The sequence below is a fragment of the Heteronotia binoei genome, chromosome 5 (assembly GCF_032191835.1).
Source record: "Heteronotia binoei isolate CCM8104 ecotype False Entrance Well chromosome 5, APGP_CSIRO_Hbin_v1, whole genome shotgun sequence".
Lineage (NCBI taxonomy): Eukaryota > Metazoa > Chordata > Lepidosauria > Squamata > Gekkonidae > Heteronotia > Heteronotia binoei.
In genome coordinates, this window is record NC_083227.1 from 126,090,311 (window position 1) to 126,114,477 (window position 24,167).

General features: G+C 43.7%; 1 protein-coding gene across 1 annotated transcript in view; it reads left to right on the top strand.

The window, feature by feature from the left end:
• Positions 1–22,996, top strand: part of PDGFRB (platelet derived growth factor receptor beta) — a 130,492-nt gene extending 107,496 nt beyond the window's left edge. The window contains exons 19-23 of the mRNA XM_060240320.1: positions 16,191–16,302; positions 16,603–16,702; positions 16,814–16,919; positions 20,270–20,514; positions 22,757–22,996. Coding sequence (XP_060096303.1) covers positions 16,191–16,302; positions 16,603–16,702; positions 16,814–16,919; positions 20,270–20,514; positions 22,757–22,862 — 669 coding nt within the window. The 3' untranslated portion in view covers positions 22,863–22,996. The remainder of the gene's footprint in view (positions 1–16,190; positions 16,303–16,602; positions 16,703–16,813; positions 16,920–20,269; positions 20,515–22,756) is intronic.
• Positions 22,997–24,167: the final 1,171 nt, after the last annotated feature.

Sequence of the window (24,167 nt, forward strand, 5' to 3'; positions counted from 1 at the left end):
GGGGATTACATAAGTACAATACCGTTGTGATACAATGTATACCACAGGATAGGAAAGGTACAAAAAGGCCTGCATGGCTAATGAACAAAGTAATGGAAGCAGTAAACAGTCAGAAGGATTCCTTTAAGCAATGGAAAGCTATTCCAAGAGAGATAAATAAAAGGGAGCACAGGCTTTGGCAAATAAAATGCAAGTTGGCTATCAGACAAGCAAAAATGCACTAAGAGGGACATATTGCAAAAAACATAAAGACCAACAATAAACTTTTCTTCAAATACATTACAAGCAGAAAACCAGCCAGGGAGCCAGTGGGGTCCTTAGATGACCAAGGGGTAAAATAATTACTAAAGGATGATAGAGAAATGGCAGAAAAGGTGAATGCATTTTTTGCCTCTGTCTTCACTGTGGAGGATGGGGAGGTGCTTGCCCACTCCAGAACTGCTGACGTCAGGAGAGGTGTTGAAAGACCTGAGTCAGGTTGAGGTGATGAGAGAGAATGTCCTACGATTGATGGACGAATTAAAAACTGACAGATTATCAGGCCCAGAACTCGCATGTGAGCTTGTGGATCTCCTGACAAAAATATGCAATTTATTACTAAAATCTGCTTTCATTCTTGAGGACTGGAAGGTAGCTAATGTAACCTGCATCTTTAGAAAAGGTTCCAGAGGCAATCCAGGACATTATAGGCCTGTAAGTTAGTGGAATCCATTATTGAAGATAGAATTAGTAAGCACATTGATGAACAAAAGTTATTGAGGAAGAATCTGCATGGATTCTGTAGGGGAAGACCTTGTCTCACTAAACTTACACCTCATTCATTCAGGCCTCTATAATTGTATTTGGCTTCTCTGGCTCTCACCTGGAAACCTCCTTCTACCACTAAACCTTCTTTGAAACTTGTTCATGTTTTGTCACAACTCCTAGAAGTTTGTTCAGTCTTACAACTAAGACTTTTAGCTCAAACTCTTCAGTTTCCAGGTCTTCTTCACCCAAAGAGTAATTAACTTATGGAACTCACTGCTGCAGGAAGTACTGACAGCTACAAGCATAAACAGCTTCAACATCTAGAGGTTCAGCCTTTCAAACTTTAGATAAGCAAAGCTTCTAAACCTCCAGCCTTTTCAGAAATTCTAGAGTTTCCTCGACCTTAAGGAGTTCAGATTGGGTAGCAATGTGGAGCCTAATGGCCTTCTTGTGCTGAAATACATCCAGGATGCTTTAACATGATTTGGGCCACTGTGCATTTCACAAGCTCTACTGCCACATGTATGCAGTGCAGCCCATCACTGATGTCTGCAAAACATCAACATAGATTTTGCCCTCAGCTATCATTAAGCACTATGCTGTGCATGCAGAGATGTGAGCCTTTGGAACTGTTTTCAACAGTCTTCACCTGGTGATCTTATACCAGCTGGCAAATGAATTCACTATTCTCACATGTGGGACTGCACAGAAGTTATGAAGAAGAAAGTTGCATACCTATAACTGTTACTCTTCGAGTGGGTGTTCTGTACAGCTACACGTCGCTTCCACCCTCATCCCCATGGTGGGAGATTGTCTCCCTGCACAGAAAGGATCTCACTATGCAAAAATTGTTATTAGCTCAGGAGGGAAGCTTTCAGCTCATGTGTGGAATTCTATTACATACAGGAGAGGTAGGGAAGGTAACAACATTCCTAATCTTAAAGTGCTTTTTGGAAGATATTCACTGTGTTCTTGGCAGGCACATTTTCATATATGGGCCTGTGGAGAATACCATTTGAATACCCATTGCAAGTAAGTAAATCTGTTTACAGTTTTTTATATGGCAGCCAGGACTTTTTTTGAGCAGGAACACACAAGAACTGGCTTTATGTCTGGGGGTATGGCCTAGTATGCAAATGAGTTCCTGCTGGGCTTTTTCTACAAAAAAGAGCCCTGATGGCAGCCCTTTGGACATTTGAACACTATTATGATAACTACACTCAGACCTGGACGGCCCAATTTCATCAAATCTCAGGAGCTAAAGAAGGGTTCGTCCATGTTAATATTTGAATAGGAAACTACCAAGGAAGTCAGGGTTGTGACAGAGAGGTAGCAGTGGCAAGCCTCTTACTGTGAAAACCCTACATGATAGGTCAGCTGCAAGCTGATAGCACTTCTCCATCACAACTACAAGTATAATCTTACCCATATTTTTAAAAACCTTCATATAATATGTTCATTTTTATCTCATGTTTTCAAATAACTCAAAGACACTTGCAATATGCAAAAATAAAAATCAAGTTTGCACATCATTTAACAACATTTTGTCAAACAAAACAGCATGGAATTGCCTAAAAATCTACATAATGACAGTTAAAACCAAAGCCTTCAGAAGAAGAGTTTCTCACACAAAATGGCCTTCTGTGCCTTCCAAAATGCCAGGAAGAAGCTGATCTAGGCTTGCCAATCCCCAGGTCCCAGCGGGAGTTCTTCCGCTTTCCCAGGCTCCTTCCTGCCCCCAGTCAGCTGGCCGGAGGGGGGAAGCCCCACCCCCAGAGGACCTTGTGACTTTCTCTCTCCGGAGGCTCCAGTCTCCGATTGGAAAGGCTTCCTCTTGGGATGGGGTGTCTGTGTTACTTGGAAGAAGTTGGCAGCTACTCACGAGTAGAGAGGCCAATCCCTCGTTTCATAGTCGCCAGAAATTGGGGGGGGGGGGAGGAACGTCTGCTGAGCACTTCATTATTCCCTATGTGGAGATCAATTCTCATAGGGTATAATGGGGAATTGATCTGAAGGTTTCAGGGGCTCTATGGGAGCTGTATTTTGAGGTAAAGGCACCAAATTTTCAGAACAGTATCTAGTGCCTCTCCCCAAAGAAACCCCCAAGTTTCAAAACGATTGTTCCAGCGGGTCTAATTCTATGAGCCCCAAAAGAAGGTGCCCCTATCCTTCATTATTTCCTACGGAAGGAAGACATTTTAAAAGGTGTGCTGTCCCTTTAAATGTGATGGCCAGAACTCCCTTGGAGTTCAGTTATGCTTGTCACACCCTTGTTCCTGGCTCCGCCCCCAATGTCTCCTGGCTCCACCCCCAAAGTCCCCAGATATTTCTTGAATTGGACTTGGCAACCCTAAGCTGATCTGGAACTTAGAAGCCCTTTCCAAAGGTTAGAAACCCTGTTGGAGAAATGTCTCAAGTGAGCAATAACACCTACAGAGCACGACTGCTACAGAGAGGCCTCTATGGGGTAGAATGTTGGAGTTGATTGAAACTGGCACCTAGACTCATATAGGTTCATATGCAAGTTCATATATGAACCTATCATAAATCCCCAGATGCCTTACTTGGACTATTTTGCCACATGCTTAATAGTTCAGAAGCTAAAACCGTTTAACCATATTCTCACTGACCAATGCCACAAAAGAGCTTGCACTGCCATCAGCCTCTGCATTTATCCACTAGTGATTAGTTCCCCACATGTTTATGCATGGCACTGGCATAGCTTTGACCCGCATCTTCCTTCCTTCCCCCCCCCCCAACATCTTTTGAATCCTGTTTTTGTCAGAAGTTTTTGTTGCCGTGCTTCTGACTTCACCATTTTTAGGTGGGAAATTCTTCATTTGCACCAAAACTCCATATTTGCATAATTTGCATCACAGCTGCTCCTTTTTTCTATGCCCACCACTCCCACCCAGCCATCAACTTCATCCCCTCACCATGGGAATTCCTCCTTTTTTATGCGGATGTTTTTGCCCTCCTGAGGTTCCATCCCCAAATCTTCTGGTATTTCCCCAAGGGGGAAGACCCTCTTGTGCTTCCCTTCCTCCTCTTCTCAGCAGCTGAGGAAAGGAGCTGCTGATTCACTTTGCAGCGAGTGGGGGGAGGCTGTCTTCTCTTCCCTGGGGAGCTGTTGGGAGCATAGAAATGCAGCAGAGGAGAGGAGAGAAAGAGGAGGAGAGAAATCAACCCCCCCCCCCCAGCTAACACCAGGCACTCCCAAAGCATCTGGCTTCCCACTACACACACAAGTCTCCATTCACACGGAGTTTGAATTTCTTCTCTCCCCTCTTCTTGCTGGACTCTCCAATCCAAGAAGAGCAGCAGTAAAGGGACCCAACCCACCAAAAACAAACAAACCACTCAGTCAGCCCCCAGGATCCCTTGACTAAGTTCTGTTGGAAGAGCTGTGGACCTTTCTGCCTGCCTCACTCACTGCTAGGGTGAGGAAAGAGGCACCTCGGAAGTTTTGCTGTCAAGCAGCCAAAGAGAGACGTGCCCAGGGCCTGGCCAAGACAGGTGCATGTGTGACAAGGAGGAGCCACTAAGGCAGCTCCCTCAGGAGCTTAATCTGAATCAGATGTCTCCCAACATTAACCAACTCTTTTTTCCGTCCCCAAACCAGGCAAGCACCTCTGAGTGCTTGCAAAGTGCTGTCCCCTCATCAAAACTCAGCACTGCCTCAAGGCTTTCCAGTTCAGGGCTGCCACGGGCCCTTTTGACTTCAGAAATGACCCACTGCACTTGTTTGGCAAGTTCTGGGGTAATCACATGTGAAAAACAAAGCATAACATGTACTCAGTATTTGCAATTGTCATTTCATGGCAGTTGTGAACTTAAAAAGCTAATGGTGCTAGCCATGGAGAAGCAGCAGTTCTCCGTGCAACTGTGCAGACTCAGGGCAGATCCTAGAATCTACACATCACAGAACCCAACTAATAACCATAGTCAAAGCGTGTCAGGCCAATCAGAATCAGTAGTGTATTCAGCAAGTGAATTTGAAGGAGAAGAGATGCATGGTGGGAAGGGGATGAAACAAACAAAAAAAACATGATGTCCTGCTGTCTCATGGTTGTGTTGCAATTCAACCATGCATGTGTTTTTTAAAAGATTAAATACAGAGGGAAGGACAAATGGGAATGATGGGAAGGGGGAGTGGCTATAAGTCTCGCTAGTAACAGGGATGTGGAACTCAAAATATGCGGAGCAAGATAGGACAAATGGTGAGGCAAAAGAACTACTGTGGAATCTGTGATTCAGCTCTGATGCTCTTCGATGCACCAGGAATGAGACACAAGTGCCAGATGTAGAAATGGTCACTATGAATCATTTTTCAGAACTGGAAACAATATATGTCTCTTTATTCTTCCTTACTCTGTCACGCTTCCAGAAAAACAGGAATCGAAACTTTGGCCAGGGCCTGGCCAAGACAGCTTCATTTGCAATCCTTCCGGGAGATTATTTTTGATGCTGGTTGTGCAACTAAATCCATTTAAGCTAGGGGAACAGTGAGGGGATCATAGCATGCAAACTGCTGGAGAAGGAGAGAAACCAGAACCAGAATGGTTTTGTGTGCAACAAATAAGACTGAGACGGGATGAGAAGGCAAACACAGGAACTGAAAATAGCAAGAGTGATACACCCATTCCTTTTTCATGGCTTCTTATTCACATCAAGACCTCTGAAAGCAGAGATCCAAAACAACATGGTGCAGATTTTAACTTTCTCCTCATATTCTTTTAAAATTTATCTCTATGTGGAAAATACAGCCTGGGAAGTAAATTAAGGATCTGATGAGGAGCAGGTTAAAAACAATCCATAACATTTTGTTGTGGGTGCCCTCAGTTTCCAAGTATTGTGCTTTAAAGTGGTAAATTGTTGTTTATGAAGAGGATAAATAGTGTTGTGGCTCTTTGAATGCCTATGGGCCTGGGGTTAGAGGCAGGAAAGTAGCTTGTCCATTACCTAGTATCCAACTGCAGCCCTATATGCCAGTTACTCTAGGAGACTAAACTCCATTGCTTCTGAATTTAAACAATCAGATGTCTGTTTTCTTCTTCAGAAAGGTCTCTCAGTCTCAAACCTCTAGTTTAACCCCATAGCAAGACTACTGTGTGGGCTAGCGCTAATAATAAGCAAGATCCTTGCCTGCCCTCCAATCCCAGACTCCCAGGCAATGTTCCCTCTAAACTGTGGAGTCTTGTGAGCAAAAATTCTACTTTGTGAGCTATTGGTATTAAAGTTGTGACTACTGGAATTAAAGTTATGAGCTACTGCATGAAGTAGTTTGCTCTACGGCCATTTTTCCTGAGCTGAGACAAAAATGTGTCAGCTGGAGGCTAAAAAATTGTGAGCTAGCTCACACTAACTCAGCTTAGAGGGAACACTGCTCACGGGGCAGATTTTCCGTGGGGCAGAATTCCAGCACTTCAGAGCCAGCTTGCTGTTTCTAAAGTAGAAAACACCAACGTGGTCTTTGTCTTTAAAGAAGGAAAGTGCACCAAGGTCTTTTATATCCAGAAACTCTGAAATTCAGCTCTATGCACACAATGATTTGGAGCTGGGGGTTGGAGGGCATAAAGAGGGTCTGCACCACACCTCATCCCCACATAAAGCAGTTTCCCTATGTAGACAAATTTTATTCTGGATTTAAAGATCCTGTTCAGTGGCACGCCAAGACTATTTGGCACTTCGGGTAGATAATTTTTTAACACTCCCCTCCTCTTTATTATTATTATTATTATTATTATTTGGCTATCTAGTCACAGATGACTTATGGTGACACTGTAAGGTTTTCAAGGCAGGAACATGAAGAGGTGGTTTGCCATTGCCTGCAGTTCAAATTCCTGCATTCACACTACACCAAATAATGTGTTTTACATCTGGATTTTTACTGTGTAAGAATAGCAAAAATCTGGATGTAAAATGCATTATTTAGTATAGTGTAAATGCACCAACTATTTCATCACCAGAGTCAGTGTGGTATAGTGCTTAAAGTGTTGAATTAGGATCTGGAAAATTCAGGTTTGAATCTCCATTCTGCTGTGGAGGCTTGCTGGGTGACCGTGGACTAGTCACATGCCTCTCAGCCTAGCCCTGACCTGGATAGCCCCAGGATAGCCTGATCTCATCAGATCTCAGAAGCTAAGCAGGGCTGATGTGCAGGCAAGCAATGGCAAACCACCTCTGAACATCTCTTACCTTAAAAACCCTACAGGGTCACCATAAGTCAGTTGTTACTTGACGGCAATATATACCATATATACTACATATATATATGTTCTGAGCAGGCACTGGGGAGGGCTTCTGTTCTCCATTTTGAAGCCAAGAAGATATTGGATTTATATCCTGCTCTGCACTCTGAATCTCAGAATCTCAGAGCGGTCACAATCTCCTTGCCTCTTCCCCCCACAACAGACACCCTGTGAGGCAGGTGGGACTGAGAGGGCTCTTACAGCAGCTGCCCATTCAAGGACAACTCCTACGAAAGCTATGGCTGATCCAAGGCCATTCCAGCAGCTGCAAGTGGAGGAGTGGGGAATCAAACTTGGTTCTCCCAGATAAGAGTCCGCGCACTTACCCACTACACCAAAGAGCTGACCATCCTAAACATCTAGAAGGCATTTTTGAGAGTCTGCTTTTGTACTACTTTTACTAACACTAGCCAAAGCATCACAAAATAGTGATTGCAAGCTTCAGCAAACTGGATGTAATAGGGTTGCTAGCCCCCAGGTCCCAGTGGGGGATCCTCCAGTTTTGGGGCTCCTCTCCACCATGAACCAACTGGCCAGTGGGGGAAAACCCTCCCTTAAACAGGGATGTCACAGTGTCATATCCCCAATGTGATGACATCACCTGGAAGTGACATTACTTGTGTTGGGGATGTTGCGTAAGGATGCTCTGGTATGTTGGCAAACTCTATGGTTTTGAGGTAGGGTGGCCATAATTTCTGCAGGCCAGCCAGGGACACCTTGAGGGGGGAAGGAATGTGTGTGTGCGCGTGCAGAGCGTGTGCGCGCGCCGCTGGAAACAGGAAGTGACGTCACTTCCGGTGACGGCACTTCGGTGATGTCATGCCACCGCCAGAAACAGGAAGTGACATCACTTCCTGTGACATCATTTCCCCCGCGCCACCTGTCGGAAGCAGGAAGTGACATCACTTCCTGTGACATCATTTCCCCCAAATGACATCATTTCCCCCAAATGACATCATTTCCCCCAAATGCCACTGCTGGAAACAGGAAGTGACTTCACAGCACTTCCTGTGACGTCCCCCAAAATCCCCCAAATATCACCGCCGGAAACACCAAGATTATTTATAGAGAGGGAAAGGGGGAAATAAAGTTAAATAAAACTCTTTTTTTACTTTTTTCAAAGTGAGAAGACTAGAGAGAACGGGTTCCACGCTGAGAAGCCAGTCAGATTCCAGTGAGATTCCAGTGAGATTGTGCTGCATAATGCAGCCTATTTATTTTGTCCTGTTTGCTCTGTTGGCTCTATCTGCACCACCTTCATCACTTTCGGGGTGTGGATCCCCCAGTGGGGTGGGCTCCCGACTCCCTCCGCCGGCTGTTTCTGATAGCCCTGCGCCCCCTCTTTCATTTGATATGTGTCCCGTGCGGGTGCCACCCTCCCGCCGGGAGATGCCGCAAAATGAGCCCCCTTGAGGCTTATGGCGGCAGGGCTCGGGGGAAGCGAGCTAGACTGCTGTTCTTTTGAGGGGTTATAGAGTGTTTCGAGCCCGTCCCTGTGGCATCGGTCCCATCGTTGTGGGACCCAGGGGGCCAGCACAGCGGCACGCCGAAGCAGCCTGTCACTAATAACACAGGTCGAGATGCAGGACAGGAACCCGGAAGTGACCGACAGGCTGCTTCAGCGGGAAACAGTGGAAATGGCACTTTCTTTGCAGGGGGGGAGTAGTGTGTCCTCCAGCGACGGCCTCTCCGCCGCCTCCCCGGCCTCCGCCACCGGGCCCCGCGCGCGGGTGGGGAAGGCAGCGAGTGAGAGAGGGAGCGTCCCCGCGCATGCGCAGAGCCTGCCACAATCGCCCTGCGCACGCGCAGGGACGCTCCCTCCCTCGCCGCCTTCCCCGCCCGCGCGCGCGGCCCACCGGCTCTCTGGCTGGCTAAACCGGGACCTCTAATGGTCCCGGTATAGCCAGCCCGGGAGCCGGGAATTGGGGGCCAGAACTGGGACTTTCCCGGGTGACCGGGACAGTCTGGCCACCCTATTTTGAGGATAAAAACCCAGAGTTTCACCCAAATACCATAGCGATCTGATGCAACATTCCAACCCACCCCTAGAATGCTCCCCAAATCCCCCCGCTGGATGGGCAAGGGGACATGGCAGCCCTAGTTAAGAAACACACTACTCCCCCCCCCCCTGCAAAGAAAGTGCCATTTCCACTGTTTCCAAAGGACTAAAGTAAAACCTGATAATCTCTGCAGTAGAAACTGAAGGGATGGGTATTTTTGAAAGCCCAGTAGAACCAGTGCAATGTACAGAGTACCCAGAAGTACCAGTGCAATCACAGAGTACCCAGCAGAACCCAGTTCCACTGTGGCAATGCCAGTTTGCCGCTCCCCTAACCAAATCCTGCCAAGGAGTAGTTTTCCTGTGTGGCTGAATTTCTCTGAATGTAAGGAACCATGTTTCTGGTATTTATTTATTTAGAAAATGTACATGCCACCTCTCAAGAGACCTGCTCAAGGCACCTCACAAACTAAAAACAATGCAATAAAACGATAAAAACATCAAGCATAATTTGATTAGGATTAAAATGGCAATATAGCAGAGAGAGACAAAGAGCCTGCTGGGGACATTAAAAAGCACGAGAACAATATTTAGCATCCTAACACAGTACTTATGAAACACCCCACAGGCTAAAAGCAGGCCAGAAAAACAACAGCTGAAAAGATGGAAGCCCTCAATTAAAAGTTTGGGCAAAAAGAAATTCTTTAGACTGGCACCAGATGTGATCAGAGCATAGATAATTGTGGCTAAATCATACTTTTCTAGGAATGGCTGTAGCTGGCTCTCTGCCCACTAGGTTCCAGGCTTCTCCTGGGGGTCCACAGGGCTGCAGGGTATGGGTATAGTCTGGTGGAGGCAGGTTCCATTGGCCTCAGAATCCAAGAGGGAGGTGGTTAAGGCACTTGTCACCCTCCTCTCTCACCACACACTCACATTTGAAGGGACTCTTTGCTCTCTCCAACTGCCTTGTCCTCTCCTGAGTCACCTAATCATGAGTTCTGCATTTTCCCTCCCTTATCAGGATTTCCCTATTGCTTTTTAATTTTTTATTTTATCAAATTTATATCCTGCCCTCCCCTTTTATACCCAACACCGTTCCCAGGTGGTTTCATCTCCCTTCCCCAGATGCATCCCTGTTGCCTGAGGACGGGCCAGGCTGGGAGCAACGCAGCTGGCTCAACGATCCCTCAGCTTTTTTGGTGGCAGGCTGGTCATCCCCTGGCCTTTCCCCCTTTCACTGCAACCTCTCCAATCTGCTCTCTTCCAGACTTAGAGGGGAACCCCAGATGAATCCCCTGTTATTGGATTCCCATTTGGTGGTTGGGCAGGGTTCAGGTGACTTGGCCACTGAAGGCTTCAATACTCCCGCTAAGCTGTGGAGTCTTCTGAGCAAAAATTCTACTTCATGAGCTACTGGCATTAAAGTTGTGAGCTACTGCATAAACTAATTTACTCTGGGGCCATTTTTTCCTGAGCCAAGACAAAAACGTGTGAGCCAGAGACTGAAAAACGTTGAGCTAATTCACACTAACTAGCTTAGAGGGAACACTGGTAAGTCCTTGTTTCCTTTCTCTGTGAGCCCCCAGGGTTGCCACTCAAAGTCTGGCCCTGCCTCAGGTGCCGGACACTGGCATATCAGCCAAAGCTGATGAGATAGTATGTGTTACAGAAGAGATCTGAGCCTCCAACCACAGGCCAAGATTCAGCAGCACCTTTAAACTATGTATGTGCACCTTCAGTGGGAGTGCAGCCACTCTAAGAATGGGCTGTTTCCTTTGTCTTCGAATGGCTTTATCATTGATTGCACTGAGCTTTATTTTGTGGACCCTGATCCATCCCATTATCTTCTCCAAATGTTTGTCAGAATTTCCACAGAGCCACTTGTTCCAGATGTTAGGCATAATTAGAGCTGGATGTTATCCACATATTCTCCAGATTTCCAGACAATCTCTCTTATATAGACTCTAAGCACAATGGAGGGAAAGAAGGTCCCACGGCATAAATGCCATGGGGCTGAGCAGCCCTACTATCAGCACCACATTCTGGAAACAGACAAGTAAGCATAAGTAGCACAGTGCACCCCAGTACCAACCTAAGCAGTTGCTCTAGAAAGATACTATGCTCAGTAGTATTGCAATCCTTTTCAAGAGGTCCTAGAGAATCAGCAGGGATGCAGCCCTATGCAGGATGTCACTCTCCTGATGAAGTTCAATTGAAGTAATTTCTATTCCAAAACCTTACACCTAAATCTAAGTCATTAGAGGCTACAGAAACATAAATGTGGCTTTTATATCTCAATCTTCAATGCTATTTTGTAGTTTGCCTGTGGGGGGGGGTCTTGTATTGGGGCACATGGAAAGGAGAGAGCAAATTGCCCCTCCCTGCCAATGGAGCACTATCAAGTGGTCCTGTTGGATTTGGTTATCCACATGGCGAACAGCCCTTCATTATTAGATATAGTGATTCTTACTGGATACATTTCCTGTGTTCTTATTCCAGTTTAGAGTGAAACAAGTGGGAGACCCTCGAAGACTTTCAGTGGTATCTCATTTCCCCCTGTATCCTTGCTACTTCCTCTTCTCTTCCCTGAGAGCCCTCATAGCCTCTTCCCGTTGCCTGTTTCCTTTTTTTCTTCCCACCAACCAGCCAACATAGTTTTATCTACTCCCCTCCATGTCTTTAGCTTTCCCTCTTTCTCGGTCCCTGATAACCTCTCCCCAGGAAAAGTCTGGCTGGACTGCATGATGGCCAGGCCCAATTGCACAGTTGCTAATGTTGCTGGGCCAGGCTAAGTTTTGTGGGTAGTCCTGTGTAATCACTTTTGTGGCATGTCCTCCTCCTTTTCCAGGGCTGTTTTGGTCTCCCCAGCCTATTCCTGCTCCCCACTTCAACAGTTTTGCTTTACCAAATATCTAGAATATTGTTGTTTTGCCCTGCAACCCTACCAGCCACTGAGAGTTCAGTGGACATTTTTTTTTCTTAAAGCTATAGAAGTTATTGTTATTTGGGAGAGTTTTAATCCCCTGATGTACTTTATTCCCTACATTCCTGAGACTTCTTCAGGTTTTCTTTTCATCCTTCCCTAGGCAGAAGAAATCTGGCCACTGTGGTCCCTGCCCTAGTTACATCTAGATTGTATTACTGCAATTCACTCTACATGAGGCTGCTGTTGAAAAGTGCTCAGAAGTATCCGTGGTTCAGAATGTTGCAGCCAAGATGTTGACTGAATTGGATTATAAAGATCATATCACTCCAGTCCACACTATTAGATGTGTATTTTTCTATTAAATGTGTTAAGATAATAAGATTCCCCATCATAGAGCACCCTTCTCTGAACCCAGCCTGTTTATCGGCCACGAGCTTTTCCCAATCCAGCCAGCTTCTGAGTCTCTCAAAGAGGTAGCTTGCATACAACTTAATATGTATATTTTAGCTTTGGGTGTATTTGTTTTAATAATTTTTGTTGACATAAATGGATTTTATTATGTTGTTTTGGGAGGGAAAGTGGCATGGTATGATTCCATCAGATCTTGGAAGCTAAGCAGAGTTAGTACTTGGAAGGGAAACCTCCAAAGAAGACTCTGCAGAGGAAGGCAATGGCAAGCCACCTCTGCTTCTCGTTTCCCTTGAAAGCCCCTTGCTGGGGTTGCCGGAAGTCAGCTGTGACTTGACAGCACTTTGCAAACAAACACAAGATGTGATTTTATTATGTACTTATTTAGCCTGTTAGCCAACCTGGTGACTCTGATGATGGCAGAAAGGCAGCATTGATTTTATTAATAAATAAATAATACAATTATACATTTTAGAGAAATCATCTCTCCCTAGCTTCATTTCGCAGCTCTGTTGATCACATCCCCTGTGGTGCAGTTTGGAAATATATATGTTGATTTACTCAATATCCAGGTCAGAATGCTGAAAGCTCACTATTTAGGTTTAAGAATCAGTGAGATATGTTTGCTATCAGCTTGTTGGACCAATAGTTTTTGATGTAGTAATTGCTAATCTCTTGAGTTTTCTCGTATTCTTTCAATTTTGTTTCTGAAGTGTTCCTTCCTTTCTTCAAGTTAGAAAGTCAAAATCCCCATCTCTTATTCAAGGTAAACTCCAACCCAGTTAGATGTCGGCTGAACTAATGCAACCTCCTTCACACGGTGCTAGTCTTATGTATGATTGCCTTGACATTTCAACTGATGCAGAACCTGTTGGTTCTCTTTTAGATAGCGATTGCCAGGAACTTATTACGCCAGAACTTCCATGCCTGCCTTATCTTCTTGCTGTCTCCCAACCACAACTAAAGATGGAAGCCCAGTGTACATATCAGGTCACTTACTTTCCAAATCCCCACTGTGCAGGAAGTGAGGGAAACTGATGTGTTCATGTTGCCAGCTCTCCCTGAAGTTTGTGTATTTTTGGCCCAATCTCCCTATTGCATATTAGATTAATAAAGATATTAAATTTACTTTTATAAGTCAAGTGGAATAGTACTATTCCATTGCTTCATAAGCTCATTTAACTGGCACTCATAAGAATGTAAGAAGAGCCTTGTATCACCATTGGGACATCTAGTCCAGTATACCATTTCTCAGAACAGCCAACCAGTTGCCCTGGAGGACCAGCAGAAGGGGCATAGAGGCCAAGGCCTTCCCTGATGTTGCTTCCCAGCACTGCTATTCAGATATATGCTACCTCTACATTATGTAGGTTCCTTCAGTGATGGTAGGAACCACCAAGAAACCTGTCTTCCATGATTCTCATGAGTCTATCTAATTGCCTTTTAAATCCATCTACACTCATGGCTATCACTACATAGTTAATTCCACAAATTAATTTCTTGTTGAGTAAAGAGATATTTCCTTTTGTCTGTCCTAAATCAATTTCATTGGATGTCTTTAAGTTGTACGAGTATCATTATGGGATAGGAAGAAAAAGCTCTCTACTTTCTAACCTCAGGAATACTTTTATAAACGTTCTTCATGTTCCCTCTTAGTCTTCTTTTTTTGTAGACTGAAAAGTCCCAGACTCTTCAATTGTTCCTCATAGAAGAGGTTCTCCAACCTCTGAATCATCTTTATTGCCTTCTTCTGTACTAGTTCTAGTTCCTCAATGTCCTTTTTGAGATAGGCCAATCAGAACAGTATATGGGGCAACAACATAGCTCTGTAAAATAGAATTATAATTGTCACTGTTTTATTTTCAATCCCTTTCCCAGCACAGAACTTGCCTTTTTTGATGCTGCCTATACTGGGTCAACATTTTGATTGAGCTTTCTACTACAGCCCTCTTTAAAGCTTGGTCTTAGCCAGTTCAAAGCCTGTAAGGTTTGCCATCCCTCAGTCAGCCACTCTTGCAGACACTGGGAGCCTGTGGAAATAGTCATTGTGCAATGCACTAGGAATGCCTAAAAATCTCTATGGTTTATTTGCCATAGAGATTTGGGAATTCCTAGAGCATTGCATGACACCAGCCCCCACCCCATTTTGCTCCCACTGCTCCATAGGGGGCAACATGGCAACACTAAACCCTGTTAGCATATATTTAAAGTTAGGATTTTATTTTCCAATATGCATCTCCTTACACTTACACTGAATTTTGTTTGCCAGGTTGTTGCTCCCACCATTTAGGGAGATTCTCCTGTAGCTCTTCAGAATCCACAACAGCTGGTACCCTTTATAGGATAAAGCTTCTCAGCTAAGCTCAGCAAAATTCATTTCAACCAGTCTGCATTGACAACACAAAGAGCAGGATTTTGAATGACTTTTTCCCTATTGGACTTGTTATTTAAAGAGGCTTCATTTGCAGGGCAGAATTTGGTAACATTTATTCCTTATATTAAATGGGCCAGGATGTCTCCTCAGTGGTGGAACCAGTAAAGCCCTAGTGAAAATGCAGTTCCTTTGAGTGCTAACTGGAAATAAACTATTGAGTAAGGTTGAAAACAGCAGCTTATGTTCATACATGGAGACCAGGTCTTTTACTGAAAAAAATGACAGTTCTCTTCATGCTTCCAGAATACGTCTCCATTAAGAATTACAGGGAACGAATTATTGTGGTCTTACATTGCAAATATATGCAATACTTCTAAAAAGTTTACAACCTAAACTTTTACCTTGTCAAATATCTTGGAATAAACATTGTAATAATGTTATAACAGAGGACCACTGGCCTGCTGTTTGGCATTCTATGCTTGTCAGTTCATCTTCATGACACATGAAACTTCAAAACTTTAAGTTGTTAACCCAGTGAAATCTTAGTCCCAAACAACCAGCTAAATTTTCAGCATCCAACTCCTCTTTATGTTGGAAAGGGTGTGGAGACACTGGATCTTTCACATGTTGTTGGTGGCAATATCCATTTCTTGCAGCTTTCTGGAACATAGTTCTTGAACACATTGCTAAAATGATTAGCTATAGAATCCCATTTCAGCCTCTGATACTTTTTCTCCAATATTGGCAAGATACAACGGTTCCTACAATCAGATGCTCCTTAAGCTTATTAATGGCAGCAAAAACATCAATAACTTTTCTCTGGAAATACAACAGAACACCTTCAATCATTATGGTTCACAAAACTATGGGACCAATTAATTATGGAAAAAATCACAGACCAAATAGCCCAATTGGACATTTATCCTAAATCTACTTCTTTTGAAGAAAAATGGTTCCCATTTATGGAGTATATTTCAACTCATGATATCCTGCCAGGCAACTCAACTTATAGACTTTCTCTCTGAATCTTTGAATAGGATTTATTGTTAATTTTATTTGTATCTTACTTTTTAATGATTTTTATGTTATTCTTAGTTCACTTTCTTTATTTCATATTTCTTATCATCATTATTATCATCATCAGAGATGGGGTGCAGACAGTAGCTCAGAAGCAGTTTTTGAAAAATATTTTGTGTATTATTTTGGTTACACAAAGAAGTCTTTTACTCTTGATGTTATCGTTATGTTGAATTTTCTAGCCATATTGTACAGGATTTATTGTGCTTATATGCTCAGTAATTTCCACTGGAGGTTGCTAAAATGCTTCTTCATGTATCTATTCTGTATTGTCAATATAGTTAATCAATAAAATCTTTAAAAAGTTTTTTTAAAAAATGACAGGGAAAATCTGCATTGCTGACAAAGAAGGGGCAATTCCTTACCAACATATTTAAAAAGCATTTCTTATCTGTCTTTTCCATACAGACCTTCTTGCCTTTGAAATGGATGGCACCTGAGAGCATCTTTAACAACCTGTACACTACTTTGAGTGATGTGTGGTCCTTTGGGATCCTTCTCTGGGAAATATTCACTCTGGGTAAGCATAATTGGTCTCACATCACTCAGACTAGTTTGAAATTGTATTTCTTAGATTTCCATTGTGCAACATAAAAGTATTCTGAGTGACTCATCACAGTCTACATAAAGAAATGGTCTACTTATTGCTACTTCTTCTATAAGTACATTCATCTGCATCTTGAGCCCTTCATCTCTGACACTGGGAGTAAGCATTTGCCATAGCCAGTGGTGCTAAGAAATGAGAATGGATATTGGAGAGGAGGGGTGACACTGGTATTCCCACTAATAAGAAGCATTCCCACTAACTTTTTTTGAACAGGTGGGACTCCATACCCTGAATTGCCCATGAATGAACAATTCTATAATGCCATCAAACATGGCTATCGGATGGCCAAGCCTACGCATGCATCTAATGAGATGTGAGTATTTACAGCATGTATTTGCCTTTCCTATGTGGGAAAACTACCCCTGTTTCTCCCAGTACGGCATTTCCTGAATATAGGTTGTTTTTTTCTTTCATGTCTCTTCAGCTATGAGATCATGCAGAAATGCTGGGAAGAAAAATTTGAAATCCGACCTTCTTTCTCTCAGCTGGTGGTGCTCATGGGGAATCTGCTGGCAGACTCATATAAGAAGGTAGAATATGGATAGCTGAAAGGATAGAGCAGTACTGTACAGTAGAATGGCCTGGTTTCAAAACAAAACGTTGTTTGTGGCTGTTTGCATGATAGCGTGTAGACTGGACACAAAGATCTTGCTTGTCTTCAGACTTAGGGAATGTGGATCATAAAATTTGGAAAGGGGATGTGGAATGTTATAGTATAGTCCAATCTCATCAGATCCCTGAAGCTCAGCAGGGTCAGTACTTGAATGGGAGAGCATGAAGGAATACTCTGCAGAGGAAAGCAGTGGCAAACCACCTCTGCTGAATCACTTGTCTTGAAAACCCTAGGGAGTCACCATAAGTTAACTGTGATTTGATGGCACTTTACACATACACAAATTTGGAAAGAAGGAAGTCAATCACCATCATGCTTTCTGTGTGACCCTGACTTCTTCTGTGCCAATTGCAGTTCAGACATGATACTGGCATTCTCCATTGGCTCAAACTGTTAAGCATGTGCTGGTTTGCTATGCAAAATCTTTATTTATTTACTTACTTACTTACTTACTTCACTTATACCCAACCTTTCTCCCCATTGAGATCCCAAACAGCTTACATCAGTTTGGTGCCAGTTTGGTGTAGTGGTTAAGTGTGCGGACTCTTATCTGGGAGAACCGGGTTTGATTCCCCACTCCTCCACTTGCACCTGCTGGAATGGCCTTGGGTCAGCCATAGCTCTGGCAGAGGTTGTCCTTGAAAGGGCAGCTGCTGTGAGAGCCCTCTCCAGCCCCACCCACCTCACAGGGTGTTTGTTGTGGGGGAGGAAGGTAAAAGGAGATTGTGAGCCGCTCTGAGACTCTTCGGAGTGGAGGGCGGGATATAAATCCAATCATCTTCTTCATCTTCTTCTTCTCCATTTTATTCCCACAGAAACCCTGGAGATGTGGGTTAGGCTGAAAGGTCACCCAGTGAGCTTCCACAGCAGAGTGGGTCCCCCAGATCCTATTACAAGCACTACACCACACTGGCTTCCCACTAACATGCTCCCTTAGAATTTTTTTTAAGATCACCACGAACTACATTCACACCATTTATCTCCATTGGTGAAAATCACACCACATCCAAACCAAACCTTTTCTGCCCTGTTTTGCTGTGCAGGCGTGCATTATACACCTGGAAACAACATTATAACTGTTCTGTTGCATTTCTACTAACTAGAAAGACACTTTTAAAAATATGAATTTTAGATTGTCAGAATAGCCATGGACAAGTTAGGTACAATCGGGGTGGAATTCTAGCAGGAGCTCCTTTGCATATTAGGCCACTTGGAGGATTGGCTACATCAGGGGTGTGTGGCGTAATATGCAAAGGAGCTCCTGATAGAATTCCAGCCCTGGGTACAATTTAGGTGTGTTGAGACCTCAAATATTAGTCAGTATGCTCACTGTCCTCTAGTGCTAGACATATACCGTTTTGGCACACAGCTTACCTCGCAGTCACAATCCTGTTCCCTCCGCAGCATCCGGTTGGATTTCCCACCATCTGTGCCGAAGTTACAGGAAGTGCTGCAGCTTCTGCGTAGCATACTTAAACTGGGTTTTAGCAGTTTACGTTTGCTACGCAAAAGCCGCGGCACTTCCTGTAACTCCGGCGCAGATGTTGGGAAATCCAACCGGATGCTGCGGAGGGAACAGGATTGTGACTGTGAGGTAAGCTGTGTGCGAAAACGGTAATTAACAAGGAAAATGGTGAAGTTGCTGGCAACTAAAACAGGTCATTTTCAGTAGTGACACTACAACTTTGGAATGTCTTCTCCATTGAGGCTCATCTGCCATACTCTCTTTTATATGCCATGTCCAAACATATAATTTTATCCAGGCTTTTAATTATTAAGAGTTTTTAATGTTTTTATGTGTTCAGTGTTCTGCTTATGGTCTGAGGTCTCTTTTATAATTATTTTAATGGCTCGTTTGATTTTTATATTGATAGTTTATGATATTTTTGTTATTTTATGGCACTGTTTTCATTTGTAAGCCACCTACAGCAGGACTCTGGAAAGATGATGTATAAATTTCCTAAATAAATAAGAAAACAGGAAATAGTGATACTTACATACCGCTGAAAAGCTAGATCTGCACTGTTACCCCAGTGCTTTTGAGTTGGAGATAAAAAATATAGAGCGTACTCTTTCCTTGTTTACACTTTGCTAAGCAACTGTTAATACTAACATTAACAATCCAGGAATTGCATATCCCAAACTGGATTACATTATGCATTCCAAAACAGTGAAGATACTTGAAAATAAGCTGTTTAGCCCTGATCTGGATAGCCCAGCCAAGCCCAATCCTGTCAGATCTCAGAAGCTAAGCAGTTCTGGCAAGTACTTGGATGGGAGACCTTCTTGAAATACCAGAGGCGAAGAAAGAGACAGGCTTTATTCAGCTTGTGGCTGGCGACTGCTTGCCTGATGCAGGCAGTTCCTAGCTGTAAAGTAACTCGCTGAGCACATCTAAACAATGAAAGAGCTTTATTGATCTCCCGGGACATACAGAGTGGTATGTACTCACGGTCTGCGTGGTCAGTTACAAGAAATCATGCACGTTTCTTGTTCAGACATGGTCAGAGGTAAAGAGAGGTGTGAGACCCAGCAGTCTCCATACTGGCTAGCTATCAGTCTACTAAACAAAGAAGGAAGAGGGCAATACAAACTAGGTTTCCTGGGCAAAGCCTGGCCAGAAACAGTAAACAATAACCAATTTGGAGAGGTAAATAAGCCCTCCTGGTGTGAAGTATCCACAAAACTACAACTCCCATGATGCTGATGACTTAAAGGTACAGCATCTCCTGCTTCTTACTGAATTAACTGTCTGCTCCGCGAGCGGGCAGAACACAGCCGCTTCCCTGAATATCCTCCAGGCCCCCCAGTAGGGGTCAGTCACCAGAGGTCACCATGACTTCTAGGTGTACACACACACATGCACATATAAATACAAAATACCAAAAAATGTGAAACTAAGCTTTCTACTTTCACTTTCCCTGTGCTGAATTGTGTACAAAATGTAAATTCTAGTCCCATTGATCAGTATATTCAATAGGCTTTAACAAGACAAGTGGTGAAGAATGTGCCATACTTCTAAGGAGATATATTTAGAGTTGAAACCTTTGTGTTTTAATGGCTTTGACCCCAATCAAGAAACAAAAGATAAAAGGAATAAAAAATTCATAATGTGACAGTATTAAGAACTTGTTGCTGTGTGGTACTAAGAACTTGTTGCTGTTTGTGCCTGAGGCTTCCTGTTTATGAAAATGGGTTCAGAAATATTCCATTGGCTTTTATATATTCACAAGCCATTTCTGTTCTATCTGCTTTATATGAGAGCAGAAGTACCAACAAGTCAATGAAGAATTCTTGAAGAGTGACCATCCTGCTGTTGTCCGCACAAGGCCAAGGAACACAGGACTCAACAATTCCACGTTCAATGCTAACTACACAACCAACTCAGGCTCTGTCCTCTATACAACTGTTGAGCAGAACGGAGTGGACAATGATTATATCATTCCGCTGCCTGACCCTAAACCCGAAGGAGCCAATGATATGCCGCAGGAGGCTTCCAGCAGCCAGGCAAGGTATCAAACTAGAATGTCTCTATTCTGTCTCCCATTGCAACATTATTCACTCCCAAACCACAGTCTTCTTAAAAGATGAAGGCACATTTTACACATTCTGTTGATGTGAAAATAATGCAGAGTAGAAATATGAATGTGTCTTCTGTATATTGAAAGAGGTTATTTTAGGTGGAATAATATTAGATTTTGGAATGTACCTTTTTTTTAACCTGAGGATCTTTGATATAATTCATTGAATGGCCATTCAAATATTTCAGCTAGGGTTGACACTGCCAGCCCTTAGGTAGGAGTGGGGGATTCCCCCAATTTTGCCCTGCCCCCAATAGCCATGACCCAGTGTGATGTCCCCAATGTGATGATGTCCCGTGAAAATGACATCATCACCCTGGGGACATTGCATGGTGACACTGGTATTTTGGGCAAAACTGTTTCATGTCCATAGAGTTTTGCCCAGAATACCTGAGCACTGCCGTGTGACAGCCCTGGCATGATGACATCACTTCTGCATGATGTCATGTTGAGGATGCCCTGCACATGATGTCACCCCGGCCCCCCACTCCCAGAAAGCAGGTAAAAACTGGCAATCCTAATTTCAGCTGATATTCAGAAGTAAGATTGCCAACATTCAGGTGGAGCCCAGAGATCTCTTGAAATTTCAACTGATTTTCAGTTAGGGTTGCCAAGTCCAATTCAAGAAATATCTGGGGACTTTGGGGGTGGAGCCAGGAGACTTTGGGGGTGGAGCCAGGAGACATTAGGGGTGGAGCCAAGATCAAGGCTGTGACAAGCATAATTGAACTCCAAAGGGAATTCTGGCCATCACATTTAAAGGGACGGCAGACCTTTTCAATTCCTTCCTTCCATAGGAAATAATGAAAGATAAAGGCACCTTCTTTTGGGGCTCATAGAATTGGCCCCCCTGGTCCAATCTTTTTGAAACTTGGGAGGTATTTTGGGGAGAGGTACTAGATGCTATACTGAAAATTTGGTGCATTTACCACAAAAAACAGCCCCCCCCCCAGAGCCCCAGATTCTCGCGGATCAATTCTCCATGATTTTCTATGAGAATAAATCTCCATAGGGAATAACAGAGTTCCCAGCAGACATTTCCCTCCCCTCCCCTCTCTTTCTGATGACCCTGAAGTGGGGGGGGGAGGGCCTCCAAACCGGGGTATCCCCTGCCCCCACCTGGGGATTGGCAACCCTACTGCTAACTCCCAACGCCAACTCGTTAATGAACAGGGCAGGGGTCAGGCCTCAGCAACTTGTAGGCTGGGTTGTGGCCAGAGGTGGAATAATTAAGGCTGAGCCTGTGAGCACTGGGACCGAGGAAGAGTCTGAGAAAACGGCAGGCACTAGGACCCGGCACACTGCTCCTTTGTCTGGACACATTTTGTTGCGCTGGCCGAGCAACTGAAGGTTAGAAGGGACGTGAGTAGGCAAGTGAGCGTTAGTCATGCCCTGATCGAGGCAAGGGCTGGTGGGTGACAGCGGAGGAGACAATGGGGGAGAGTGGCGCCGTTCCCGGCCCCCCCCCCCGCTTCCAGATGTTTGGAGAGCGGGGGAGGAGGCTGAATATCCTGGGGACCCTCGCCAGGGCAGGGGGGGGGTTGGGAAGCCTATTTTCAGTCTACAGAGAACAGTTCCTCTGGAGAAGATGGCTGCTTTGAAGGGTGACCTGTCTGGCATTAACCCCACTGAAGTCCCTCCCTCCCCAAATCTTACCTCTACTCCCAGATCCCCAGGAATAGCTCTACATGTAGCTGACAACCCCGTTCAGAGCCTGTACTCTGTTTTTATTTATTTATGTATTTATTTATTTATTTATTTATTTATCAGATTTATAACCCGCCCTCCCCTGACAGGCTCAGGGCGGCTAACAACAATTTTAAAACATTAGCAAACATATTAAAATTAGATCTATAAAAACATTTCCATATATATATATATATATATATATATATATATATATATATATATATATATAACTGACAAAATTGAAACATGACTTTCTAAAGTATTTTAGGTAGTTATTTTTGAAACAATATGTCAGCCCTTTCCATTACATGTAAGATTCAATCAGGGCTTTTTTTGAGCAGGAACGTAAAGGAACGCAGTTCCAGCTGGCTTGACGCCAGGGGGTGTGGCCTAATATGCAAATGAGTTCCTGCTGGGTTTTTTCTACAATGAGGCCTCTAATAGCACAGAACCTGAATTCTGTCTGTTTCCTTTTTCTCTTTAGCTCTACATTGAATGAAGCAAACACATCATCTACTATATCCTGTGACAGCCCACTGGTCCCACAACAGGAAGAGGAACAGGCACCAGAAATGCAGACAGACTGTTAGGGTTTTTAGGGCTGTGTTTGTGTGTGTGTGTATGTTGCACAGAGGGGGAATTCCTACTGTGAACTGGCATATCCCTCTCCTTCATCACTACATAACCTAATCTTCCTTTCTCTTCAACCCAAAGCAAAAACTAATAATGGTAGTGTGTGTACATGCACACTTTCCAACGAAGATTAAACCAACATGGTGGAAATCTATATTGCATGACAGATTACATGACTTCTTGCATTTTCTGAATGGGACTATTTTCATACTTACACAGAATTCATTCTTAATTCATATTCTGCAATGTTAACATATGGTATCATAAAACTATAAAGAATGAACAGATAAAACCAGGATTCTCATAAGAAGGCAAATCCCCCATTATAGCAATTTAAAAATGGCCTACAGGGCTTTTCTTGGGGGAATGCTGCCATTCAATGTACTTATTTCATTTTCTGTCTTGCACATTTATTTTTGAGACCAACAGCTGTTCAGGGAATTGCCTCGCAGATTACTGGAGTAATGTCACATTTTTAAAAACATAACCTGTAAGTGTGAATGGGTAAAAGACATTTTGTTTTGCTTTTGTTTCTCAGCCAGCAGGTAAATATTACATTACAGAAGGAACATGAGTGGTATTATAATGAAAGACAAAAGCTTGGGCATTTGGACTGAGTTTGATGCTTCCTTTTGTAGGCTCTCCAGTCCTTTTGTGGTGGACCTAGCAAGTAGCAATGGAGACAGGGCTACAGTTTTGTTTACACCGCCAGGATCTGTGAGAACTAAAATAGCATCATTATTATGAAAGAGCATACAGGGGAAAAATGGAAGCTGACAGATAATGGATAAGTTGCGGCAATAACAGGGCATTCCATTGCCACAGCGCTTTGAATTCTGACTTCCTGTCAAGCCACTCATTTAAAGGGAGCAAGGCCAGTACTGAAGGCCAGTATGAAGAGAAAAATGGCAATTAAATTCATCTCCTTTATGCCAGTGCACCTTGTGAGAAACAGCTGTCTGCCTGGCTGACTGAATTGTCTTTGTTTTATGTTGGAGAGTCGCTGCTGATGGTAAACCTGTCCTTTTGAGGGGAGAGGGCATCAGCAGGTCTCCTAAGGGAGATGCAGGTCATGTGTGTGTCATTTTCATGAAACTCAGCATCATCTGTCAAATAAACCATTTTGAAAGCTAAGCATTGGGAGAGGATCAGAATGGCAACAGAAGTGCATCCAAAGGAGAAACACTGCCGTTATAAGAAAAAGAATGTGAAAAAATTGTACTTTGGAAGCCTCTTTCACCTTTCTGTCCATTTCTACCATT